At 37.8% G+C, this 25,130-nt stretch overlaps 1 protein-coding gene across 1 annotated transcript in view; it reads right to left on the reverse strand.

The window, feature by feature from the left end:
• Positions 1–8,781: 8,781 nt before the first annotated feature.
• Positions 8,782–25,130, reverse strand: part of CSRNP3 (cysteine and serine rich nuclear protein 3) — a gene marked incomplete at its 3' end in the record, with an annotated part of 86,525 nt that continues 70,176 nt past the window's right edge. The window contains exons 4-6 of the mRNA XM_082313256.1: positions 18,703–18,962; positions 11,363–11,659; positions 8,782–9,825 (exon numbers count right to left, since the gene is read on the reverse strand). Coding sequence (XP_082169382.1) covers positions 8,782–9,825; positions 11,363–11,659; positions 18,703–18,962 — 1,601 coding nt within the window. The remainder of the gene's footprint in view (positions 9,826–11,362; positions 11,660–18,702; positions 18,963–25,130) is intronic.

Here is a 25,130-nt window from a genome sequence, read left to right on the forward strand (position 1 = left end):
AAAAAAAAAGAAAGGAAATTAAGGAAAAGTGTAGTTCATGAAGGTTAAAATTATTTCCATGTACAGATTTTAAGATGAACTTTCTTTCCCTTCGCTTCTTCAAACAGTTTAAAAGCAGCAGTCCAATTAAATATGTTGCTTTACTGTTGAGATCTCCATAATTTTAGTATGCAAGATCATCTGTAATGGAAAATGTACTTAACATAATTATTTTTCTCAAAAATTAGTACAGTTAGAATTAATGTACAAATTTTAAACAAATGGCTGCAATTACACCACAATTTTACTAGTCCCATTTGAATCGATTACATGTCTGAAAGACCATCAAGTTAAGTGCTTTTGAATCCATGTCGTGGTGTATTATTTACCACTTGCCAACAAAAACTTCAAAAGCAATTTTATATTCTTATGGGGAAATCTATATACACAGAGAGAGATGAACCTCCTAAAAGACAGGGCTGGACTAGACAGTGTAAATGTTATGTAGTTTGTTAAAACAATGAAAACACTTTCAACATTAAAAAAAAAATGTAGTAAGTCTTGGTTTTGTTTGTGTTTTTTACAAAATTGCTATCTATTAGCTGTAGATGGGAACAAATCAAAATAACCAACTGTCATGTTTTATGTTAACAGTTATTAATCAGTACATTTGTATTAATAATTTTATTTGTAAAAGGTTATTACACCAGAATGCAGTTTAACTTAAAAGATCGACTTTACTAAGACAATATTACAGGCTGAGGCTCTTAGGAACGGATTTGTAATCTACAGATTTTTGACTATTTTTGCACTGTTAAATGTCTAGCGCTTATTTTACATCAAACACTTTTTTAACATGTTTCACAAACTACACTTCAGACGTATTTCCATAGAAGTGCCTACAATCAGTCAATTAAAAGAAGGACCCAGTTGGTAAGCATTGTTTACATGGGCATTGTTATGTGAGAACTGAAGTGGTGGTATTTGTGTAAAATGATTTGAAAAAACAGCATGCTTGCTTCTGGTTTTGTTTTAAGAGAACCAGCTGCCAGTGCACATAATGATACCATCTTTTCAAGAAGCTGAAAACTTGCGCTCAATCCATATATCAGAGACTCACAAATGGATGGCTGGTTCTTTACAGTGATCCCTCAGTACCCCAGCAAGGCTGACCTTCACCCATCATCCAACCCAAAATTTCATTCTTAAGAACATCTTTAAATGGAGAAACCTAAAAGAATTAGCTGCCATAATGTACTAGCTCTCATTTGAAAACCCCAAGCTAAAATGATAATAAAAAGGATTTCTTCTTTGCTTTTATTGTCTCTTGTTATCTGAGAAACAGGTTATATTAGAACCTGTGCCTGGGAGCAGTTAACTAAGATAATATTGAACATGACTTCGCAGTTGATGTAGGCAAAGACAAGACATGGTAGCAATGCTTCTAGGTGTTGCTTTGCGTTGCAGTTTTTACCCCATGGTTTTGGATAAGTCTTTTATTTAATGGCCGCCTGTATACAACTGGTATGGAAAAACCGACATTTCCTGTTTGCACTGAGTTCATGTTTGTTCTAAAATACGTTAAATAACAATTAATATTGTGATCTAACATGGCCAAGCTTGTAGTGAACATGCATATACTTTTCCATCCTTGCTCTGGGGATATCTTAATTTCAATTTTTCCTTCCTTTTTTCATAAATAGTGTTTTCTTTTGCCTTTCAGAAGAAAAAATTGTCCTCATCAATCTACCTCTTGCCTTCATCCTTCTTTTCCTCTAAATTGCCCTTTCCACCTTTCCCTCACTCACTCCAGAGTGTATCCACCCATGCCTCAAGACAAAGGATTATCTTGACCCTTGTGTTAGAACAGTGGTGTTTATTTGTATCTTCCACCGTATTTCCTGTCCATTGAGAAAAGTTAATCCAGTCTTCACGGCTTGTTGGAAAAGTGCACAGTTAGAGAAGAACATACATGTGAGGCAAACTTCTTTTGGGTTAGTTCTATTTGACATTTATTCATAAAATACCTAAGTAAAACTAAAGTGCCATTGCTAAGATCCAAATTAAGATAATTGAGCAAATAAATGAAGTTTGCCTTCTGACTTTTTCTTGTCCGTCCCCCGTCGTTCCCCGCCCCCCCAGTCTTGGATGAAGGACTATTGTCTTCTCAGTTGAGAAGCAGCAATACAGAGCATCATGAATACGGTTCTCCGAACAGCGGGACCTTCTGTGTAGCGGGTATCCTCCTAACCGTAAAGACTATACAGCAGTAGAGCAATACACATTTAAATTTTTCCTTTTTAAGATCTAATTCACTTCTATCTTATAAAAGGGTGGGTTTAATTTATTATTTATTACTTATAATAGAAAAAAAGGAAAAAAAAAATCATAACAGTAGTTTGAAGGAAACTTTTTGTTCCTCTAGGTGATGGTTTTCTGCTTTCCCTGAGTTTGGATTTTCATCCTGTACTGGGCTGTGCTGTACCAAGAATGACACTCTTCCCCTGGATCTGCATGCCTCAGGAGACAAGGAGGATCCCCTACCACATCTCTGCAGCCTGTAGGGTAGGTTTCCTTCCTGGTTGTTTTTGTGTATGAAAAGGGAGAGTCTATAGAGCCCCACTGGGATCGCTCCCTCATGACTCTCATACTCAGAGCCAATGGGGGACTGTTTTTCACCACAGCTCCAATCTAGCTACGTGCTAATGTTAACTGAAAAATAAAATTAACTCTTTTAGCACAATAAAGGATAGATAGCACAGAGGACACTAGAGTTGCCCTCCTGCTCGATTTTAATGAAAAGCCTTACTGTACGACAGACCTTTCCCAGACACTAAGATGAAGGGAGGAAGGAACTAAAAAGAAAAGACTAAGGCTGCAAAACGGATGTTTCATGAATTGGATGTTCTTATAAAAAGTAAAAATCTTGGTATCAGCCATTAGGGTAGCAGAAAGTTCTCAAGGATGTTATAACTTTCCTCCTTAAGTGAAAACAATACTCTGGCACATTTATTTATTAGCAACAAAATTAAAAGCTGCCTCTGATTTAGGAGTGGGAAGCGACAGTGAACAGGAAGCACTTATGAAGAACTCGAGCGTGTGTTCACTCAGACATCTTTACAACTAAACCGCACTTGTTCATCCCTTCACAATGTTCGTGCTTTGGATTTCACACTTCTTGGAGAAAATGGACAATTAATAATTTGCATATGGGGAGCGATTACAGAGAACAGCAAAATTAAGGAACATTTCTAAAAAATTTGGAAACATTGAAAAGGAAAATGTTGAGATTTCTCATACCAAGGAACATGTTAATGAACTAGACTCTGTTTTGAAAATAACAGTAGCTTTATACCATTTTAAAAAAATAGTAATCAGATTTAGTATTTTAGAAATAAATTCTATAGAATATATTCTCTGAGTTAATTCTAGTTTTTCTAAGTATTTTACATCAAATGTTCTGCAACCATACTGAAGTAGATGATAGAATTACTCTTTAGCCCCAGTGGGAAAGTGTAACACCCCTAAACACTAAGGATTTCCCATATCCTCCTTTTCTGTCCCTGTTCCTGACTGCTTCAGGAAATTAAACAACTGGCACAATGAACATGGGTTTATACAACTCATGAGCTGTAACAAACACAGGAGTTTCTTATTTAGAAAATGCCTTTTAAAACAGTATCGTGGGTCTCTTGCTTTAGCTCTGAGTAGGGGCACCTGCTTTGCTACAGGAGCAGCCTAGACAAGGAGTTTCAACTGAGAGAATTCAGCTGGCAAAAGACGACAATGTGCAGGGGAGTAAAGGCTGCCTGTTGCTGCCAAGTATGGTGCTGCAGGCAAACTACCATCTTGCTGCTCAAATGTTAAGCACTCACTCAACAAGTAAATGTTGTGTATTCAACACAGCTTTTATTCTAATTTTCACTGTGAAATTTATCGTTGAACTTTTGCTCATTAATCCAGTCCATGGAAAGGATAGCTTGCTTTTGCCATGTTTCACTTTAGTGATAAAATTTCTGTTCACTTCTGAGCTGGATTGGGCTTTACTGGGAAAGTGACTGACTTTGCAGTACAAAAATCTAGTTACGATGCCAAAACAAGAGGAAAAAGAAGGTATTTTGCCTGTTCTGTAGAATTATTTTTTTATCACAATATCTCCAAGTACCTTACAAACCAGAGCATACAGAATGGAAGTGACACAGCAGGACAAAGGCAAAGCCAAGAGAACCCAGGTCTCCTCTGTCTGAGCCCAATACTCTCTATCCAGTATATCACATTTCTGTCAGAGAGTCACGAACATCTGAAATATTAGAAGACATAATACATGTTCTGTTTTGCATACCAATGTATGTATACAATCTTTGACAAACTAGCTGTGTTTCGTGAAGACAGATACCCTCCTGATTGTGAGGCAGGGAATGCTACATGATCAGTTTGTTAGCACGTTTACTGAAATACAACACCCAGACAAGATTAGAAACTGGATCCGGATCAATTAGCAATCCAGTGAGTAACACCACCATGAATACTAGATGGTATTAGTATCAGTCAACGGATCAGTGAGCAGGCTGAACCATATTCATAGCAAGTGATGATTACTATAACAGTGTAATCAATGGCCTTAAAATAAATAAATGTCAACTCAAATTATGATTCACTAGAAGGAACTTATGTAAATGAAAAATAGTAAAACTTTACAAATCTAGAACTTTCTGATCTAAATGGCATACAGCTCATCAAAGAAATATTTTTTTTTTTTTTTTTAGAAAGGAAAGAAATATCAGAAACTTTTACTGTGGTCAGTACCATGCTTTTAATTTTTTAAAGGACATTCCAGTGGGCATGAGTTATAGCTCTTAGGAAACAATTGCAATTGCTGCAATTTTGCCAGAAAAGTACTAATTTTATGTCTAAGTCAGTTAAAGCTTATATATAAACTTTAACAATGCATTTTTTCCGAGAGGCAAAGTTCACGTTATAGAAAAAAAGGCATCTGGTTTTAGGTGCTGTTCCAGTGATCTTCTGCGTGAAAATCCTGTTTTATTTTAACAGAGGGAAATGCTTTTGTTATGACTCATTTTTCTGAACTATGTAATGTAATTGTAAACTATCTACCAATTGATTACCTGGCTTCTTAGGAGTGATTATCAGTAGCCAGATACCTTGGGAAATAAAGCTGATACAACTATCAGTAAAGTAAACGTTTCCACAAATAATAGACTGTCAATACAGAAGCAACTACTGCTCTTTATCATTTAGTAACAGAACACTATTATCACACAGAAATAAGCTTACCCAAAATTAAAGGACTTGTTATCAACAGGAATATTAACCAAGTGGGAAATGGGGCACATCATATATTATTATATACTAGCCCGAAAAATAACATTAAAAGATTTTCCACCCCATGATTTAAGTTTATTTTTCCTTATATGAAGAGAGTACTTTGTTCTTCTAGACAAAACATGAAAGTCAAGGGGCGAGAACCTTGCCTCTCTCCTGATTTCTACAGCCTACTCTAGATTTCACAGTTAAATTAGCCTACCTGTTTTGGTCAGAGCTGTGACTATTTTTTTTTCCCACTGTAGTCAACTTATACATGCTAGAATGGGCTTTCGCTTTGTTATTTGCTGGTATGCAATTGTCTGGGGAACAGATTTCGCCTATATTGAAAAAAGAGGTTTCTGGGTTTTTTCCCTCAGTATGAGTTTCTCTCTGTTAGAAGGCCTGTTGATGATATCAGTATAGCCACCAGGAAATGTCCGTGAATTATAAACAGACTTGACTTTGTAACTTGTTGCAAGAACTAAACAAGATTTGTTTACGTTGTATCCTGAGATCAAATCTCGATCACAAAATACCAGATCAGATCAAAAGAAAGGTATGACTGACTATCACCAGGGAGTTAAGAATATTTTTTTCAACGCAAATCTTTCTTTATTTTGCGCATTTTACTTTTTGACTTCCAGGAATTAGCTGCTTTAAGCAAGGGAAAATACTGTAGCGCCAAGTTCTTTATACAGTCACTGCCTTCTCTATCTAGTACAAGCTACTGGTTGTTATCCTATGCTGCAAGCTGTAGAGACCTTAGCTGTATTCACCCCCGATGCCCCAGTGGCTTGGAATGTACACATCTAAGTACTCAAGTTTATACAGACGCTAACATTAAGGAGGCCTGGGGTCTGAAGCCTGTGCCAATGGGAATATTAAATAACTATTATCTCAGTATTTTAAAGCTAGCTGAGATGTATTTTATAAAGTTAATCACTTACTGTGCTTGCTAATATTATTAAATATATTTTTCATGTGAAAGCACAGGGGCCAAGAAAATAATTGCTTATTGCTCAGTAAGGGGGTGAACAATGAAACAAACTATTTCATTTAACTTTCCCCTGAGAGAAACACCCTGGTGAAGTGTGCATGATTCTCCAGTAGCCAACACACTCTGAGGTTAAAAAGCTGCTACTGATTCACAGCTGCTGCCCCAGCTCAAGTAGAAAGGATTTGTGCTTTTGGTGCTGGTGTTGAGCAAGGGTGTCAAATTTAAGCCTGCCGTTAACGCAAGATGCCTATATTCACAGAGACTTGTTACATTTGCCCACAGAATACCTTGAACAGAATAATAGTATCCTTAGATGCAGAACTTCTTTATGAACTAACATGTTTATCTATCTTTAAAGATAAAGACGGGTATTTGCTATGTAGAACTGAAGAATACATGCGCTTACCTGGCTACTCAGCCTTTAGAGAAAGGGACTAGAGTGTTCTGTGACTAAGGGCAAGAGAGGCTAAGGAGCCGCTGAGCCAGATAACCAACATGACTGCCCTTTCCCAGGAGATGGAATATGTTGCAACTGTGGAATCCAGTCCCTAGAGAACTAAGACTTTTCAACGCAATTCATATAAAACGTGTAGGACTTCTTGTGGAAACAAGTAAATAAATAAAAAACCTTTCCAGCTACTACATGGAGTAAAAATATTTTGCTAATTTAGCATAAAAATGAGAAATCACTTTGCCCAGATTTCATATAAAAACAATTAAGTCAGCTTATTTTTTTAAAAAGCATATTTTAAATCTGGCAGTTTTTCTACTGGAGTACTGTACATGATGTTTAAAAGAGCTTCTAACCAGAAGAGTCACTGTTACAGAGCTAAAATTTACACTGTGTTTACATGCATACTGTTAACCATCTAGATTTGACACAGATAAAAACTAAGATGCTGATCCCTATTTTGACAAACAAGACAGGTCTATGCTTCAACCCACTTGATGTATAATAAATAAAATTTCAGGATTAGAACAAAAATGTTAAAATAGATTTTGAAATCAAAATAAGGCAGTGCAGAATTATCAGTGTAGAGAAAAGCAGCTTCCTATACCTCCTTTTCGAGAAGAAAGCAAGGTTGGGTAATAAATTAAAGGTTGAGATACAGCAGGTATTTTAATTCCCATTTCATTTAAAAACAAATGGAGTCCAGGGTAACAGATATCCATATGATGCCTGTGCTATTTTGCTTGCAAACTTTAGCAGACATAAAATTTCTGAAGCTATGTTTCCTCACTGAGTCTACTGGTTCCTAATTAGACCAAATGACTCTGTACATCTGAGATATGATTAGAAGTCCACAAAAGCCAGTCTCATATTTCATAAAAACTGCTGAATATTTAGGAAACCTAGACACTTCCACATTTTTTTCCATGCTTCATTTAAACTTTGATCAGCAAGACTCTGCTTTTATAAATTACCTACTGACATATTCATAAACCGGCTTGGGAAAAATGTACAGGTTTTGTTACAATGAATTTTAAGATCTTACATACACCTCAGAGTCTGGAGCTATGGCGTTTGTCCAAAATAGTTCACAGTTCCCGCAGTTAATACAGTACTGCAAAATGGCACTAAAGTGCATAAGTATCTGAATGTTTGTTGGGCTAAAAGGTGCTGTGCAAGCTTAAGCTACTGCTTTGTCATTATATACAAGATCATTTTTCTTTGGGGAGGGGGTACTAGTTCTGGAATGCCACTGATTTTCATTTTAACGGAGGATTGTCTACCTTCACCTTTCTAGAAGATGTAAATGCCCCCTTTCTGACTCTTCTGTTTGTCAAGAACAGTAAAAGAGAAACTAGTACACTCTAAAAATGCGTTTCAAGATAATTCACCAGAAATGGTATTTAAAAAAAAAATAAAAAAATAAAAAAAAAAGGAAGAATACGTGGTACTCCAGATGAAAAGTGGACATGCTCTTTGTAACTAGCTATGGATCTTCTGCTCAAATGAACATGCTGTTCATGTTTATCAAAACATGAGCACTAAACTACCATAAATAAAATACATACAGTACAGAACAATTAAAACTTTTTTGTACAGTAGTTACTTTTACATTAAACTTACCATCTTCTCAGATATGTTGAAAATTAGGACTCTAAACATGATTATTTCAAAGTATCATTTTTAACAATCTTGCACAGGCCCGACAATCAAAAACACGAAGCTTTGATTCAGATAGCTTGGCAGGTTTCACGTACTTAGATAGGTAGGCTACTTTGAAATATGTTGGGTGTGTATTTTACTTAACGCATTTTATTTTTATCAAAAGAGAGTTTGATTATTTTTATTTAAATCTTTACATGAACTGTTTTTGTGCAATACCGCTGCCAGTGTAGCTTGAGAAAACAAAACGTGTCTGGAACATTGACTATAGTCCAAGTGTCGTCTACCTCTTAAAAAAGTAAGATTCTAGGAAATCCAATGTGAGTGCATTTTAATACAGGAAGTCAGTCCTAGAATAACTTTCATATTAAACAGGTACCGTTTCTACCACTGGTGATTTGATGCACTCTTCGTGCAGTCTGCTCTTTTCTGGGAGGTTTAGTGAATTCTCAGCAGGGTGCTCTTGTACGCGACTGTCGCCATTCAAAGCTGAAACAAAGCCATCTTGAGAAGGACCTTTCAAGTATGAGTGAAATTCCACTTGAGGGTGACTTGGCCTATGCTCAGTGTATAAACTGTTACATGGAGCACTGCTATCACCTTCAGAAGATGAGCAGCAAACAATCACTGAGGGGTTTGCAGAAGGGTAATGAGGGCTGCTAAAAGTTTCCTCTGATTGCCGTGCGTAGTCAGCAAACTGTTCTGAAGTCATGTTGTAAGGCACCAGAGAAAGACTACCATTCTTGACAGCATCCCTTTCTGAGTAAGTCTCACCGATCTGGTTAGCAGTGCCAGCAACATGGTTCTCTATTTGGTAATACAGATTTGAAGAGTTAGTATAATATGAGGCATTTTTAGAGTGGTTTTCATGCACAGCGGTTCCATCAGAGTAGCAAAGGACAGAAGGAAGAGGCACCATATCAGCATGGGAGCCCATGCTTTCTACAAAATCATCTCCTTTTTCTTCCTCCTCATCTTCCTCCTCATCTTCCTCTTCCTCTTCATCATCATCTGATTCACTAGGGGCTAAACTCTGTGTGCTAGAATCTGTAACTCCACTACAAAAGCTACTCCCATCTTCCTCTTCCTCCTCTTCCCCTGGGCAGTCCAAGTCCTCGGCTGACTGAGAATGCATAACCGCAGCCGGAGGTTCGGTTTCAATCTCAAAATTTTCTGCAATTGAATATTCAACCGGATGGGGTCCTGGACTCATAGAACTAGTGTGTGCACTTAGCTCACTGTGGCAGCCATTTAGTGCTGGAACTTGCTGCTCTCTGTTTTTCTCCAATTCAAGTTTCATTATTGTGTGCAAAAAGTGAGTCCGTACACGGATAGGATTAAATTCAATTCTACCTGCTGTATTGCTACACCCTTCTTTAGTGCAACCGCATGGAAAAGACATACGATCCACCTTTTAAAAAAAAAAGAATACAGATTAACAATACGTAGCATAAGCCTGGTGATATGACAGAACCTAGGCAGCCTAGAGCAATACAATAGCAAAGTGGGATTCACCTTGAGAAGGACCTGTAAGAATAGTGGAAGCTAACACCAGTTCAGAGGGTTAGCCCTGGAATTTAGCGCTACTGATAGGAACAGTAAGGGACCCATACATGCAACAATATTGCAGAGTAGGAAAAATAAATTTCTGTTCCATAGGTGAAAGCATTCCACAGTGGAACAAAAAATAGGTAGTTTTTCTATTTCTGGATCTGCTACAGCTTTACGGCATGTTGTGTTCAAATCTAGGCAAAAGCATTACCAGAAAGAGTCTTAATATTTGATAAAAATCATGGAAACTAGAAACCTACTGAAAGAGAATGAATTATATGTAAAAACCTTCATAAAGTTGCCAATGCAGACACCTGACCACAGAAAGTAGGAATAAAAACTCAAGTACATTTTAAAAGATATTCCGGTCAACTGCCAATGCAATATTGTAAGCTCAACAGACTGGGCAGAACTCATATATGTCTAATAATAGCCATCTTAAATTTCTAAAAATGTGACTGAGTCCACAAGTCGGATAGTTCAATTATTAGATAGCTTAAGGTCTACGATTTTCATCTACACTGTAATACCTAAACATCGAATATGATGCAGAGGAGAACCATATAACACAATCTCGTTCATCTTCCCCACATGTGAAGATGGAAACAGGAACAGCAAAGGGAATATATTATTTAGAATAGCAGAGAAAGTTTAGCTTGGATTTAAGAAATGATGAAAAATGCATTCAGGAAGAAATCAACTCAGCTATATAACAGTGACTCAGGGGAGTTAGTGGAAACATATTTTAGGGAACACTTTGGGACATTTACAGCTGTCCGTAGGACACTATGTAAATGTACAATAGGAAATACCTTTTCAGTCTGCAGAGGAAAAACTACCTGTTGTATTAGCAGATGTATTTTTTTTTTTATTGCCTACATGCAAATGTATCATGCATGCATTTTAAGCATCATGCATGTTAAATAAAGGACGGTACCACAGAGTTTCATTTATTGTTTCTGAGTTTGGACTATAATTCACATTTGGACAGTATGTGAATTGTCTCTGAAATAAAAGGTAATATCCCTTCTGAAATCTGCAGGCTACTGCTTCTTCTGTTGTCTGCATCTCCATATTTAGATAAAGGCCAAAGAGGGATATGAGGAGCAGAATATTTGTATAAGAACAACAAAAAAACCCAACTAAACAATGTATGTGCCTAAGCCAATCATAAAATAAAGATGTTGAAGGAGATTGATTGTATTGCACATTATATACTTTTAAATCTGGGCCTTAAAAAAATGGTTTGAGATCCACAAGTGTTATCATTTAATAATTAACTTAATTAATTTACAGTAGTTATAACTTCAACAACAAAATGTACACGCGTGTGTGCACACAACCTCCCTTCCCCCTTCCCTTGATCGTTAAATAACGACAATAACATAGACATTTACCTGACATTTTATGCCTGCAAGACTGCAAGTGCAAGTTTCTGGATCACAGAACACACGGCAGTCACAGCCACAATCCTCTCGGGACAGGCGGATGGCCCGCAGCTCGTGTTTTTCTTCCACATCAATCTTCTTCACTCCAGAAGCTCGCAGCAATGCCCTTCGCTTTTTTGTCGGCAGAGGTTGTAGGAAGAAGTACTCATCTACTTCAGTGTTGTCTAGATCAATATCGTCATCAGAAATGTCATCCAGCGTCAGCGTATTCGCTTCTTCAGATTCCACTGTACCATTCTTTGTCATCTGTTGCATAGAACAATTAACAAAGTCCTTAAATTATACTCACGCATATATGTATATGTGCCGTAGATGTAAATATGTGTAACGCGTTATGAATGTGGAAAGCTGTATGTAAAAATGCTGCACGACTGCCTTAAGTTCCAGAATACGATTACAGATGGCAGTTCTTTCACATTTAACATGTGAATTAAATACACTTTTTTAGTTTCATGTTTGTCATGAAGCTAATTTTTTTCTAAATTTCTAATTTCTTAACTGTTCTTTATGTCCCTTATCATTTGTCATTGTTTGCCAGACCTCATGCCTTTCTAAAATTCTAGTCTTTTCTATATTGTTTCATAAGACAATTTCTGAGCCCTTAATTGATTCTAGTTCCTGTCTCTGAGCTCTTTGAAATTCTTCAGTATCCCTATTGAGATAGTCATTATACCACCAGCACTGTTTCAGATTACGATGCATCGCAGATTGGTAAAATGGTGTATTTTATGTACTATTCGCCATCCTGTTCCTCTTTAGCCTGACGAGTTGTTTGATATTTGTACAGCTGAGGTCACAAAGCAGTATTTCCACTTAATCGTTTGGGCAGATGCCTGTATTTGCTTCTTGAGTTGACAATTTTAAGCCTGGAAGTCACTTAATTTTTGCCCCTTCCTACCTACATTACTTCCATGTTTATTTGCAATGTATTTCATGGTGCTGATGCATATAGCTCTTCTGAAGTTCCTTCTAGTCCTCTGTGGTCCCGAAAATAACCCGGTTAGCTTTGTGCTGTCGCACATTTCAGTACTTCACTAACCCGTCCAGATTCTTCTTAGGTAGTTAATGAACGAATAAACTTAGAAAAAAAGGAAATAAGTTGTAACCTCTTGTGGAAGATCTTGAGAGAGGTTTTTAGAGGATTCATGCTCCTTTCCTAGGGATATGAATTTTTGAGCCTCTATAGATAGAAGTATCCGGCACTGTGTTATTACCTAAGCATAGCCCAGCTCTCAAACCTTTCAGAAATTGTTTCAAAATTAAATGGCCATGAGCATCAAGCACAAACATCCAGTGCCACTTTCATAAGATAGCACACTTCTGTACCACACTCCTGTAACTCATCTCATATAGAAAGGGGCGTATATATGCAAGGAAAAAAGAAAAATAAATGTACCGCACTGAAGTAAGGTTAATTTTCCCACCCATGGTAGAGCTCACTGGTTATATCTGCCAGATAACACAGCTACAGGGTTTATAAAAGTTCTTCTACAGAGAAAATTGCTTGAGAATCAAAAGAATAGCAAATGTTAAAAAAAAGTTCAGCGAGGTGATGACACTCACTCCAAAAAATGTATTTTCTCAATCTCAAGTTACTCAGATTGAGCATTGTACTACATAGAAAATGTGAGGCAAGTGCAGTTATATGATTTATTTTGTCAAATAATAAATCCTTTTTCTTCTATGAAATAATTTTGCTTAAAATGGAAAAACAAACAAACAAGCAAAAGATTCCCCGTGTTCAGCCTGCTCTATGTACTGTTCTCAATTGATGAGGCTGCTGATTTACACTAGCTGAGCACCTGGTCTCATACGTCTGTAAATAAAACATGGTGCAACTATGTGATAATTATACACCGGTGAAGGCTCAAGTCTCATTTGCCTTAGCAGTCTCACCATGGGCATCACCATGACCTCAGAAAAATGGCCCCCAGTCAACGTAACTGGAATGTTTCTTACCTATAGAAAAACAGCCATTCAAAGTCTTTCTCTGTTTTGCCTTATTTACTCACAGAAAATTTCAGCTTGGCCTGTTAACCCAAATAAATTTTTGGGCACCAGTTTTACATACAGATAAAATACTGAAGTCATAACTACCATTGCCTGTTTCTTGTGCATTTCAATGTTTAGACATGTAACAATTATCACCGTTAGGGTAACTCCTCTTTTTTCTGCTACTCAATCCTGTCATCTCCATCTAGCTACATTTCTTATGTGTAAGAAAGCAGTCCTGAATCTTATCCATTCCAACTATTTCTGCTTTTATTACAGTCCCAACTGTTTCCTTTTCCCATTTATATTAACAGTTTGTCCTTTCCACCATCTTTCAGACTGCAACTGTCATTTATGGCATTACTGAATTACTCAACGGTGAACTCCTACTGACTGCTTAGTCTTTTCTGTAATTGCAGTTTTGTGTTTGCAACAACTGTGTAAGACAAGCACAGAAGAAAACCCCGATTATTCCTGCCTTGTAAAGTCAGGTTAAAAGCAACACTCTTCCCTTTGAAGGAGAAGAGCCGCAGCGTGATGACTGGTCGTCCTTACACACAGCGTACGTGTACGCAGGACCCTGCACAAAGGAAAATTCCCCTGAGATCAGTACTCATCTCTTCTTAGCAATTCAGCACCATACTTAGTTCAGGCAGAGGCGTTCTGCCGCTTCCACAACTCCACTTTAGAGGCATTATTGTTTCCTTCTCTTTTCAATGTATTCTCAATCTTTCTCTGTAACTGCAGCCTTCGGAGCTCAGTGCCTATCTCATGTTTCAGTTTATTTACCATGTCTGTTATCCCTGTAACATTCAAATCCCTTTATGTGCATATACTTCCAGCTCTTTCTTCATCTTAAATGCAGGCATTTTTAAAACGTCCTTACTCTATTTTCTATTACGCATTCACTTTACAGGGGCTAGGAAAAGGGGTAATAGCTCCTTCATCACTTCTGCCTGGCCCTGGGGCAACGGAGAGATTATTTACACCAGGTATTTCAACGTATTAGTTCAGTAAGGTAGGAAAGACAACATTAGAAGTCATCCTTTTTCTGTATACGGTGAGAGACAGTAAATCCACAGAGTAATCAAATGCATCTTGAATTAGCTGTCTGACGCTAGTGGGAGGGAATACTCCACTGTACATGCAACGCAGCCTGAATGTTCAAATCCAGAATGGCATCCTTGATTTTTTTTTCTTTATATTTTTCATTTTTTTGTTAGCTAGGTACAACTAAGTACAGTGCATTTATGTTTCTTTGCTTTCTTTTTTTTATATAATAGGAGAATGACCTACCTAAGAACTGTGATTTCTCTAGTTTTAAATACACAAGGCTCAAACCACTCCTTAAGCAGATCACTGTTATTTAATTACCTTTAATTGTTATTTAATTTAAGTTTGAAACTGGGGAAGGGGAAGAATTCTAATCCTTGCTTCTGTAATCATTTTAGTAATTTATTCAATTACTATTTAATAAAAATTAAGTTTCAGGGTCCTTACCCATGAGGTGAATGCTGTAACTGCTCAGCTCACAAAGGCACCTACAGAACCACAGCAAGTCTGTCACATACTTCTCCTCCTCCTCCTGCAAATCTTAACTGCTTTGCTACACAGCGGTAGAGCATTAAGGATGGCCTCCAGTCGGGCGGGGAATACTGTACGCATCCAGCAGGCTGCAAATTCAAACGCCTGGGCATCAACTGGGATTAGACAGCAGTCTGCCATTTCAAAGCACCCTAGCTCCTGACTCCTTTGCTGGATGACTTCCTTCTTGTCTCCTCTGAGGTTTTTTCTCAATTTTGTCACACAAAGAACAAATGAATTAATAAAATGAAAGATCTGGACATTTCTCAAACAAGTAATTGGGTAACTACAGAGGGAGGAAGATTATCAAGAACCATCAAACACATTTTCCAATACAGAACTTCAGGGGAACGTTAAGTTCTCTTGATTGTCGTAATATTGCTCATCTGAATTAAATTCGCTATGTAGATGGGTACAATTTCTCTCATAAAGCTAAAGGTTAATGTCATAACAACAGAACAAGGCAAGGGCCAACGAATATGTGAAGCCTTTGGGTAAAATTCACTTCATAAAACGTGAAAAATTTAGGTTAGACACCTTTGCCTGCCCTAGCTGGAAATTATTCCTTACAATTTCCCACAAAGGAAACCAACTGTGTCCATAGACCCTGGAGCCTTAACATCACTAGGGCCATGCTAATCAATTGAATAGATCTTAATTTGAGGAGACATTAGGAGTAAGCAAGAAGGACTCTTCCAGCTAATTTGTTGTGCTTACTCATAATGTTTTCTCAAAGGACAACGTATCAAAGTGAAGCTTACCTCGTGCCTTTCATCTTGACAAGGTGGCTTTTATGTCCAGATTGCCATTAGAATTTTCACACTCTGCTGCTAGCGAGTGTTTATGCCACTGTCAGCAGTGTTTACACCAAAGTGCTGGTGCTAAATGGCTAAAGTCACTTGAAGATGATTTTGAAGTCTTTATCTGCTTTTAATTAAGAGAAGTTTCCTATTTGGCTCTTCACTCTTAGCAAGTAAAATAATAAACTGTACCTAATATTATGGATACTCAATTCCAATATACTCCTGTATTTCTGTTTTTTTAACAAATTCTACATGACAGAATGCTTTCTACCTACAGACTTGCATATTTTAATCCAATGCAAAAAACTAAAAAACCAGGGAAACTGAAATTAAAAACCACACTGAAAATGTTACTTTCCATTTTCATAATGGTTTTCAAACAGAAAAAACCTTTTGAGCAAATTTTGCCGTACTTCATTTTCCCATTTTCTTCATTTTTCCATGCAGATGTACGGTAATTTAGATGAAAATCCTGATTAGTACATTTTCATTAAAGATCATAATCGCTGACATTGTCACCTTAGAACTCTACAGAGTTTCGTTTCTGTGTTCATTCAGAAACCATGTGAATGACCAAGCAGCTCTCCCATCCCTATAATGGGAAATCAGCAAGGCCCAGCTGTCTTAAGCAAATAAAACATGCTCAGTGCTTTACAGCGACTCTTTGCTATCATTCGGCAAGTCCTGCATTTGCTTTTGGGAGGGAAAGTGGTTTTGTTTGTTTTCTTTATTCTTCTACCCCAAGTGTATAATCAGGGATGCAGCTTAGCTTAGTTTGATGGACTAGTTCAAGAAGGAAGTTTTCTGTTCCCTATGTTTTTATATATGCTCTAGAGTGAAGAGAAATATTTCACTCTAGCAAAAGATTTAACCCTAGTGAGGCATTACCATTTTTAAGCCATTCTCAGGATTCTGAAGACCTAACCACAATTTCTTAATATTTGAATTGAAACTTTGGAGTCAGGTTACCCATCTCAGAACATGCTAGTAAACTACTCCCACATCAACTCCTGAGGAGCAATAAAGAAAGAATCCCACCACTGTTGAATTAAGGGCAGAGGAAAGGACTTTTCTACTTGGTAAAAGGAAACAATTAAAATTAGGACAGAGGGAGGAATGCAAATCGGGCTGTCATTATTCACTGAGTACTTATGAAGAGATTTTGCAGGAACTTAACAGTCACAGTAAAGATTATCATCCACTCAACCAAGTGACCGAGGAGATGAAAGAACACGTCATATTTGGAAGAGGAGCAGAAAGTAGAGTCTACATCCCCAAAAAAGAGCGGGCTGGAGTGAAGTAAGTTAATGAAGAAAGGAGATCCATCCCAGCCAAGAGGAGAATTATGAAAGCACAAGAAGCCAAGCTCTGTTCCACACCAATGCAGGCTAAAGGGTCCCATCCAATCTTTAGAGGTAAATAGGATCTGTGATTTTTTTCTTGATTTACTTTCTACCTACAAAAAGAAAAGGAAAAGTGAAATATTTGCATGCCTCACTATCCTTGACTCACTCCCCTGGGGATTCCTCTCTTTGAGCTGATTCCTGGCAGTCAGCCAAGGGATCTACACAGAGTCATTGGTTACACTGACACAGCTCAACTCACACTCGATGCTCTGAAGATGCTGTGATGCGAGATGTTTAGAGGTGTAATCTCTAACTAGTGGTCAGTCACTAACACTCTAGCCTTTGGTTTCAAACCTGTCCAAATACTGGTCTTTAATTTGCCTTCGTCCTGAGTGGTTTTATGTTTGTTTTCACTATGACAGTTCAAATTTTATGAACTATTTAAGAATCTATTTAGCTATTCAAATAAAAAACAATTAGGAGATTGGAAAAAGTAATTACAATAATAAGGGTCATACACCCTGAAGGAGGTCAGACGCAGAACTCATGAACATAGTACATTCTATGGGAAAAATGCTGAAAGGCATTTCTTAAACTCGGAGGGTGCCAGTTTGCTCTGGACAACTGTAGTAGTATCTGAAACAGAGACACAATATCACGAAAGAAGGGGCTATGGAGCACAGTTCAGTTACAGTTCTAAATATTGTTCGCTTTTAATTACAAGACTCATCTGAAAAAGAGCCCGAAGTACGTGTCACACAAGCCATTATCCAGGCAGTGTTTCATCTACTACAAAACCGCAACAAAACCAGAAGTTTTGCCATCCATTTTAGGGGCAGAAGGGACACTTCCAAGAACACAATCCCCTTCTCCATCCTCCTCTACTCAAGCACACAGTTTCTTTCCTCTCTTATGCTATATTTAAAAAGACACTTTCAAAAAACTGTAGCCAAGATTTGTTCTGACTAGCTAAACGGATACAGCCAGTTAATTTCTCTGACACATTTCTTCGTTAACACAGATATCCTTTGGTGAAATATTAAAGACACATGGTCGTAGAAATTGGTGCACTGAAAAAGGAAAACATTTTTAGTATTACTGTTTCTTACTTTTTGCCAAATTCCCTCAAGTTGGCCAAGAAAATAAGCTCTTTCACTTTCTGTACTTAGGACGTTCCCACTCCCTTGTCTAACAGGGCACCGTGCAAGGGCTCAGGAGACTCATTCTCTTCCTGGCACTTCCAGACTTCTGCTGCACGCCCTGTTCAAGGCTACCTTTCACCACCCTCTGCCTGTTTTCGTCTCTGTAGAAAACAGAGTAAACGACAACCTCCCTGTAAAGCGCTCTGAGGTACACATTGATAAGAGCTACAGCAGCACTTGGTAATATCAAACAAAATTATGTCTTCAGTAAAATAAAAAAAAAAAAGCCATTGGTTTGATTGAAAATGGAATGACAGAAAGGAAATGGTTTTGTTTAAAATACACCCATTGGGCCCATATAGCTCTGACGCTGCTCATTTAAACAAATAAGGCAGGGATCAAAGTCTTGAATAATTTTTTACCTTTAATTTTAGGGAATTGAGTTTTTCCTCCCTTAAATGCTCTCTTAACATCTCTCGGTGAAGCCTCTCCTGTTCCATCGCAAACTCTCCAAGTGTGTACTGGCGCACACTGTTGTGGCGAGTAGACATTCCCAGCGTGCTTCCCCCTTGGCTGGGAACACTGGTGAAGCCTTGCCTTCTCGTGAAGTAATACACAGTAACACAGTTAAAATGGACATTTTTTGTTCTCTTCCGCTTCTCTCTCTTCAGGATTGAAGAAGCTAGAACAGATGCAGATTACAGTATGAATGATAACTTGCAGTCATATAGCAAATTCGTCACTTGTGTAGTACCATCTACCTTAACCATACCTATGTAAAGTTCAGAGGTGTGCAGCCTAAATGAGGACATAACATTAGAAATAATTACTGCATATGTAAACCTAAAAGCCATTACAAACCGCTACAAACATGAACACTATTGTCTACTTCAGAAGAGAAGTTCTTGGCCAGGACAGCTGTGTTTTCCCATAGCATTATAAAAATGTTTTATCCTTTTACCAAGGAAGCAAATAAATCCCAGCAAAAGGAACTTCTTTCACAGTGCCACCTCACAGACAGCGATCCACTGACTTGCTCCTCTTCAAAACCCTGTGAACAAAACAACGTTGTGTGTGACAGCGGTGAGGGGAACAGCAGACCCACATCTCTCACAGGTCTGTATACACCGTTACTATTCTGTCAGCAAGGCTTAGCTGTAGAGATCTATAACTACATCTTTAAAGCATTGGATTACATTGGCAGAAAAGATTCCTATCTCTTATAATCTAAAATGAGAGAAATTAGTGTTAGAAAAACTATAAAGGCAATATGTTCAGTGTTTCAGACTGTCTCAGAAATTCATATCCTCATCATCACAGAATAAAACGGGAATAATGCTGATTAGCAATCAGAACCATTTCCTTTTTCTTTACCTTCATCCTTCTTTCTGCTGCCATCCACTGAATACATGCGTGTGCGTGCATGTGTATATTCTAATGTGTAGAATTTTGACAAAATTAAATCTAGTCTTTTCTAATTCTTTTCTGATTCCCCTCACACTGTGCTCATTTTTTCTTAGACATGTATGCAGTATCATATGAAGTGGATTTGTTTAAAAACAACTGCCAAATTGTAACTGTTAAATATTGTTCTTTTTTCTACAGACATTTAGTAACTCCGTCCGATCTACTGTTTCTCACTGCTAACAGTGGTGAGCCTTTAGAGGAAAAAAGAGAGAGACGACACAACCGTTAGAGAAGGATAAGAGATGCTCCTTGATTTCTAAGATGAAGAGCCTGATTTATTTGATTTATTGCAAAATGGCAATAGGATGTTGAGAATGTAGACAATAAGTCATTGCTTTGCAGTTTACAGGCCACAATTGGGCAGGTGTGAACGAGAGACCTACCTGCCAGAATTCAGGCAGTAAGATGATTTAAAAGGTGCCTGACCACTCTCAAAAGCCTTGGAGCCATTCTATAAAAGCAGTAAGAGCAACATGATGTACGCTGCTCATCTAAAACTGCACCATCTCCACAGACTGGAAGCACTTGGCCTTCAGCTTCGGTTTCGTAACGGGTCTGGTTTATTGTCGCAGTTAAAACATAGTTCATTCTCTAACATTACTATGTAGTGAAATGTTAATCACCACAAATGTAAAACCCGCAAACTTTTACATGAAGTAGTTCAGTCCAAAAAATAGCATAATGTACTGAACTATATGAAAAACAAGTATATTAGAAAATACAGTCCTGTAACCAAATTACAGTGTGCCCTACTGACATAATCATAAAACTATCTGGGGTTCAGTAAAGCATTGAAATAGTATTCTTTTTCCTAAATACTGACAAGCAGCTGAAAATATGGTTTACTATATAAATAACATGCACTTCAGATATGCTGCAGGTATGTTAGATTACAAATATAGAACAGATAAATAAACTCGGGTCCTATATTCACTTCCATGCTCCCAGTGAAGGGTGTTCCAAAAAAGGTGTAGGATGCACACAGAGGAATCAAAAGACAAATTCTGTTACATTAGGCATGTTTAAACTTACATCCAAATTGAAGCAAATCTCGTATCAACAGAGCCTGTCAAAAATACTTATAGGAAGCTTTGAGTGGGGGAAGTGGGTTACTTTGTCAGAACAGACTAGTTGATAGGCGTGTGTCAATTTTGCATGATATTGAAAATTGTTTTAATGTACTGGGGGTTTCTTCGTATAGGCCACAGTTTCAAAACAAAACTATCTTTAACAAAACCAAATTTTTAGAGTTTGGAAGATGGGGTAATTTTGATATTGTGACATTCTCTTTCAATGTAGCATGAAAGCAAATACTCTGAGTCAGAACCTTCGCTGCCTATATGCTCTTACACACAGGACTGTGCATATTAAAAAATCCTGCTTCTGCTGAAGGAGGTATCTAAACCATTCTGGGATGTATCCCATTTCTGATATAACAGTATTGATGTTATTGGATCTCAACTGGATCTTGCCTCTATTTCGGAAGAAATATTGACAGCTACTGAAGGGCAAGCAGCTTTTTTACCAAGCAGAAGAACCAGCCACAAATGGAACGAGAGATAAAACTACAGTAAAATAGTAAAGGGAAGAAAAGATAGAAGGTTAATCTTAAAAATATATATATGCTTCATGTGGAAACAGAAGGTAATTGTGCCTGTAAATTGCACAAGCTCACGAATGCCTTTGAATCTTCACCTGTAAACTTCAGTATCTGCCAGGTAAGGTCTATGTTTATAGTAATTTGTTTTAGACCTTAGCTATGGAACCCCTGACACGGCCGCTTACTGGCAGGAATACCAAATGCTGCAATAAAAGTCCTTCCATTTTTTTAAGTCTGTCAATCTCTTTATGGAAGTCATACTACTTTCATACTACTTTCTGTACATACAGAAATTAACCTTAAGTTTTATTCACACGCTATACACTAATATTAATAGTTAAATGAAGCTAGGCAGAAGGCTCTGCGATCTAATTACTTCCAGCTAAAAAAAAGAAAGTCATCTATGATAAAAACTAGATTACATGAATAAGCTTTTCCACTATGTGGATTTCTGGGGAGGGGTGAGGCTGTCCATGTGTGTGCTGTCAAAATTTAGAACATGATTTCCATACATAGCTGTACATTTATGCCTAAAAATTTGGTCACTAGTCTCTCTCAGTAAGACTGTAGTTGTCATGAGCTGTCTTAAAGAACCCATTAATGCATTTCTTCAACTTTTTAATAGTTCCTATCACTTTTAGTAATTAAATTATCAATGCCACACCATCAGAGTTGTTTGTTTGGGTTTTTTTAATATATCACTGACAAAAACTGTGTTAAAATAGAATTAAGCTGAACTTGAAGAAAATGCTGGCATAATGTAACTGCAACACCACCAGCACTAGAAATCCAGCACTAAACAACTGGGTTGAAGACAGCGTGAGAGCTGACATGCATTTGTTGTAAATGTCATTAAAGTTCATGTCATTAAATGTCATTAAAGTTCATGGTTTTATTTATTAACGTTATAGTTCCGAGTCAGACAAATTATATGATAATCTGTGTAAGTAAACAAGCATGTAAACATTCAGAGCCCTTAGATTACACGTGACTATTTTTTTCTGAAACACATGTTATCTTTTGGGTTTGCTTCTGTCTCACCCAAGAGCTCATTAAAGGGAAGAGCTAAGGCTCTGTGAATAACTCTATAGTCATCTCTTCTACTTTACTGCTAGGAAGTAGTTAGAATATATTAATATTTATGAGAATGTTGTTTACAAGAACAGATCAGGCAGGAACCGCAAACTCTTACAGGATTTTATTTGATTACCCAAAAGCACAGATTAGAGATGTCAGTGAGGGGACTGGAGAATTGCGACGACCTCAGTAACCATGGACACGAAATGAAGCACGTGAAGTCGGCACTGCAAAGGCACCGTGTTCTTCCTCTACTACACTTCCTAAAATCCCTGAGCAGAGTGCTGCCTTAACGTGACCTCAAAAAAAAATTATTATTAGATACTGAATCGAAATGCTGAACATTTTTCAACATCAGGGACAAAGTGCTCTATAACTCATTCAGTCCTTTTGCTTCAAGCCAACCAGAACTCAGATTCTCAGATCATCTTATCAAGAGTCAGGGGCGTATGTTGTTTTGCATGCACACAGTACATTCAAATCAGTTGTAATTACTGCTAAGGACACTGCTTAAGACAGAGCAGAAGAACATACAAAATACATATTCTCTGATATATCGGAAAGCATGAGCGTATGCCCAGTCAAAATTTACTGACATTAATCAATTAGTAAGCTCCTTTCAGAATGAGGGACACAGATTGTGCAAGGCCTGCATGCCTCTGTGGAGCCAGTTTCAAAGGTTTTGCAGGGAAGCAAAAGCTCCTAACCTAAAAATTCACCCAAAGAGTGTAAACACCACACTTTCCCAGAAGAGATCTAGTAACAGCTTCCTTGCTTGGCCAGTCTCAAAAAAGTATTTCTGTGCCATCTGCCTGTGCAACAAGTGCTATCAGTGGATGCCCCTATCATCTGTTCCGCGCAAAAAGGGTGATATCGACTCCAGGCAGAGCCTGCTAGGCAGAGATGGGCTGTTGTAGCAGCTACTGGACACACACTGTCAACAGGAACTAGAAGGTGGTTTTTGAAAATGAATGCCACCACCTTGGGTCTAGCAGTTCATGGCGAGTGAGGATGCCAGAGGGAACAGGAATATTCATCATCACCTAAAACTGTCCTATGGATCACACATCATCTTTGACACATTTATATACTACAAGTTTGATATATTCCATGGAAGGAAAAAAATACTGCATTCTCATGTATTTAAACAATTACTATGATTTTTAGTTCCATGTTTCAAGATTATATGGAATTAAATATTTTTGACAGATACATAAGTATTGTAATGCATAAAATACATGTATAATCAGAGGGAAAGATGATACTGTTGAGAACATAACAACTGCTACAGAACTAACTCTGAGAAAAGGTCACTGTATCTGAACATGGTCTTCAGACATAGATATCTTCAAACAGGACTGTCAGAATTCCTCAGCTGAAATAATATCAACTGCTGAAATTTTGGTTTTTGGCATTTGACATTTGAGTGGCTCAGTTTCTGGGTTTAGCAGAGCAGAGCCCAAGTTAATAACCTGCTTTCAACTGGCCTGCCTCCTCATGGAGTCAAGTCAGGTCCTGGAGGCTTACCAGCTCCGTGCCATGCAAAAGCAGCTGCTGCACATTCAGGGCCGCATCTGGACACAACACAGCCCCATCCGTGCAGCGCTCGACCCGAGCTAACGGCCCCAGCACAGGTCGCCTGCACCACAGACCATTCACGGCAAAACTGGCAGTTGTCTGTAAACAACATTCCTAAAGGTGAGGCCAAAAGAATTAAAGGAAAACTTTTAACAGCAAACAATTGTTTAACCCAAGCATGATTAACGCATCCTGGAAACACCACCTGCTCTTTGGGCTCACCCTTTTGCTATCTTTGTTCATGAAGTGCCTGCACACATACACAGCAGGATGCATTTATTCATCTTTTTCTCAGTTATTAACCTCTCTCCCTCATAACAATTCTCTTTATCCACAGCAGTTATAATTTATTTCATGACTACATGTGATACTTCTGCCATTTCTCTTTATGCACAATTCCTGGTTTATGCACTTCTCTGGCTATTGAACATACAAGGAATCTCTAAGGTTTCCAAAATTTAAGAACGCCTGTATGGCAAGCCAGAGACCTGCAGAATGGCGCAATGCCTAAACGCTAGGTATGAAGTTTCTTTATTATAGCTCTTCAGTTTTCAATATTTCAGTAAGGCCCTTTTTCAGTCATCGACTGTAGTACTGAATAGAGATAACTGTCTAGCAGTCATTCAAGAAATTGAGATTTCAGTGATTTATTCATAAGGCTGCACACTGACATGAAACAAGCTTTGCCTAATTCAAGACAACCTTTTTCTACAGCTTACCACTGCCCCCCACCGCCACCCCTCCAAATTACACAGATTAAGGCTTGACTGGGTAAGCCTGTCTTACCCAACCTGGGGTTTACTAGACACAGGGAGATCAACTGTCAAAAGATTAAAAATAGAAATAAACACACAAACATCATTATGGTTGTTCCATAGGTGGTAAATTATACACATAGTTGAGGACCATCTCCTACATCGGGACACTAAGTCACAACTTTTATTACCATCATTTTTATTAAAATGGTTGCAATTTAAAATGGTAACATTTTATCTATCAAAACAAAAAGCACAATTTTTATCGCCCGGTGGCTAACAGTAGTGGCATACAAGATGGTTTATGGATCCTCTTCCAGAAAGACTAAGTGTTCCTTAGATTTTTTTTAAGCTTATAGGTACTTGATCAAGT

This window comes from Platalea leucorodia, assembly GCF_965183815.1.
Source record: "Platalea leucorodia genome assembly, chromosome: 5".
NCBI lineage: Eukaryota > Metazoa > Chordata > Aves > Pelecaniformes > Threskiornithidae > Platalea > Platalea leucorodia.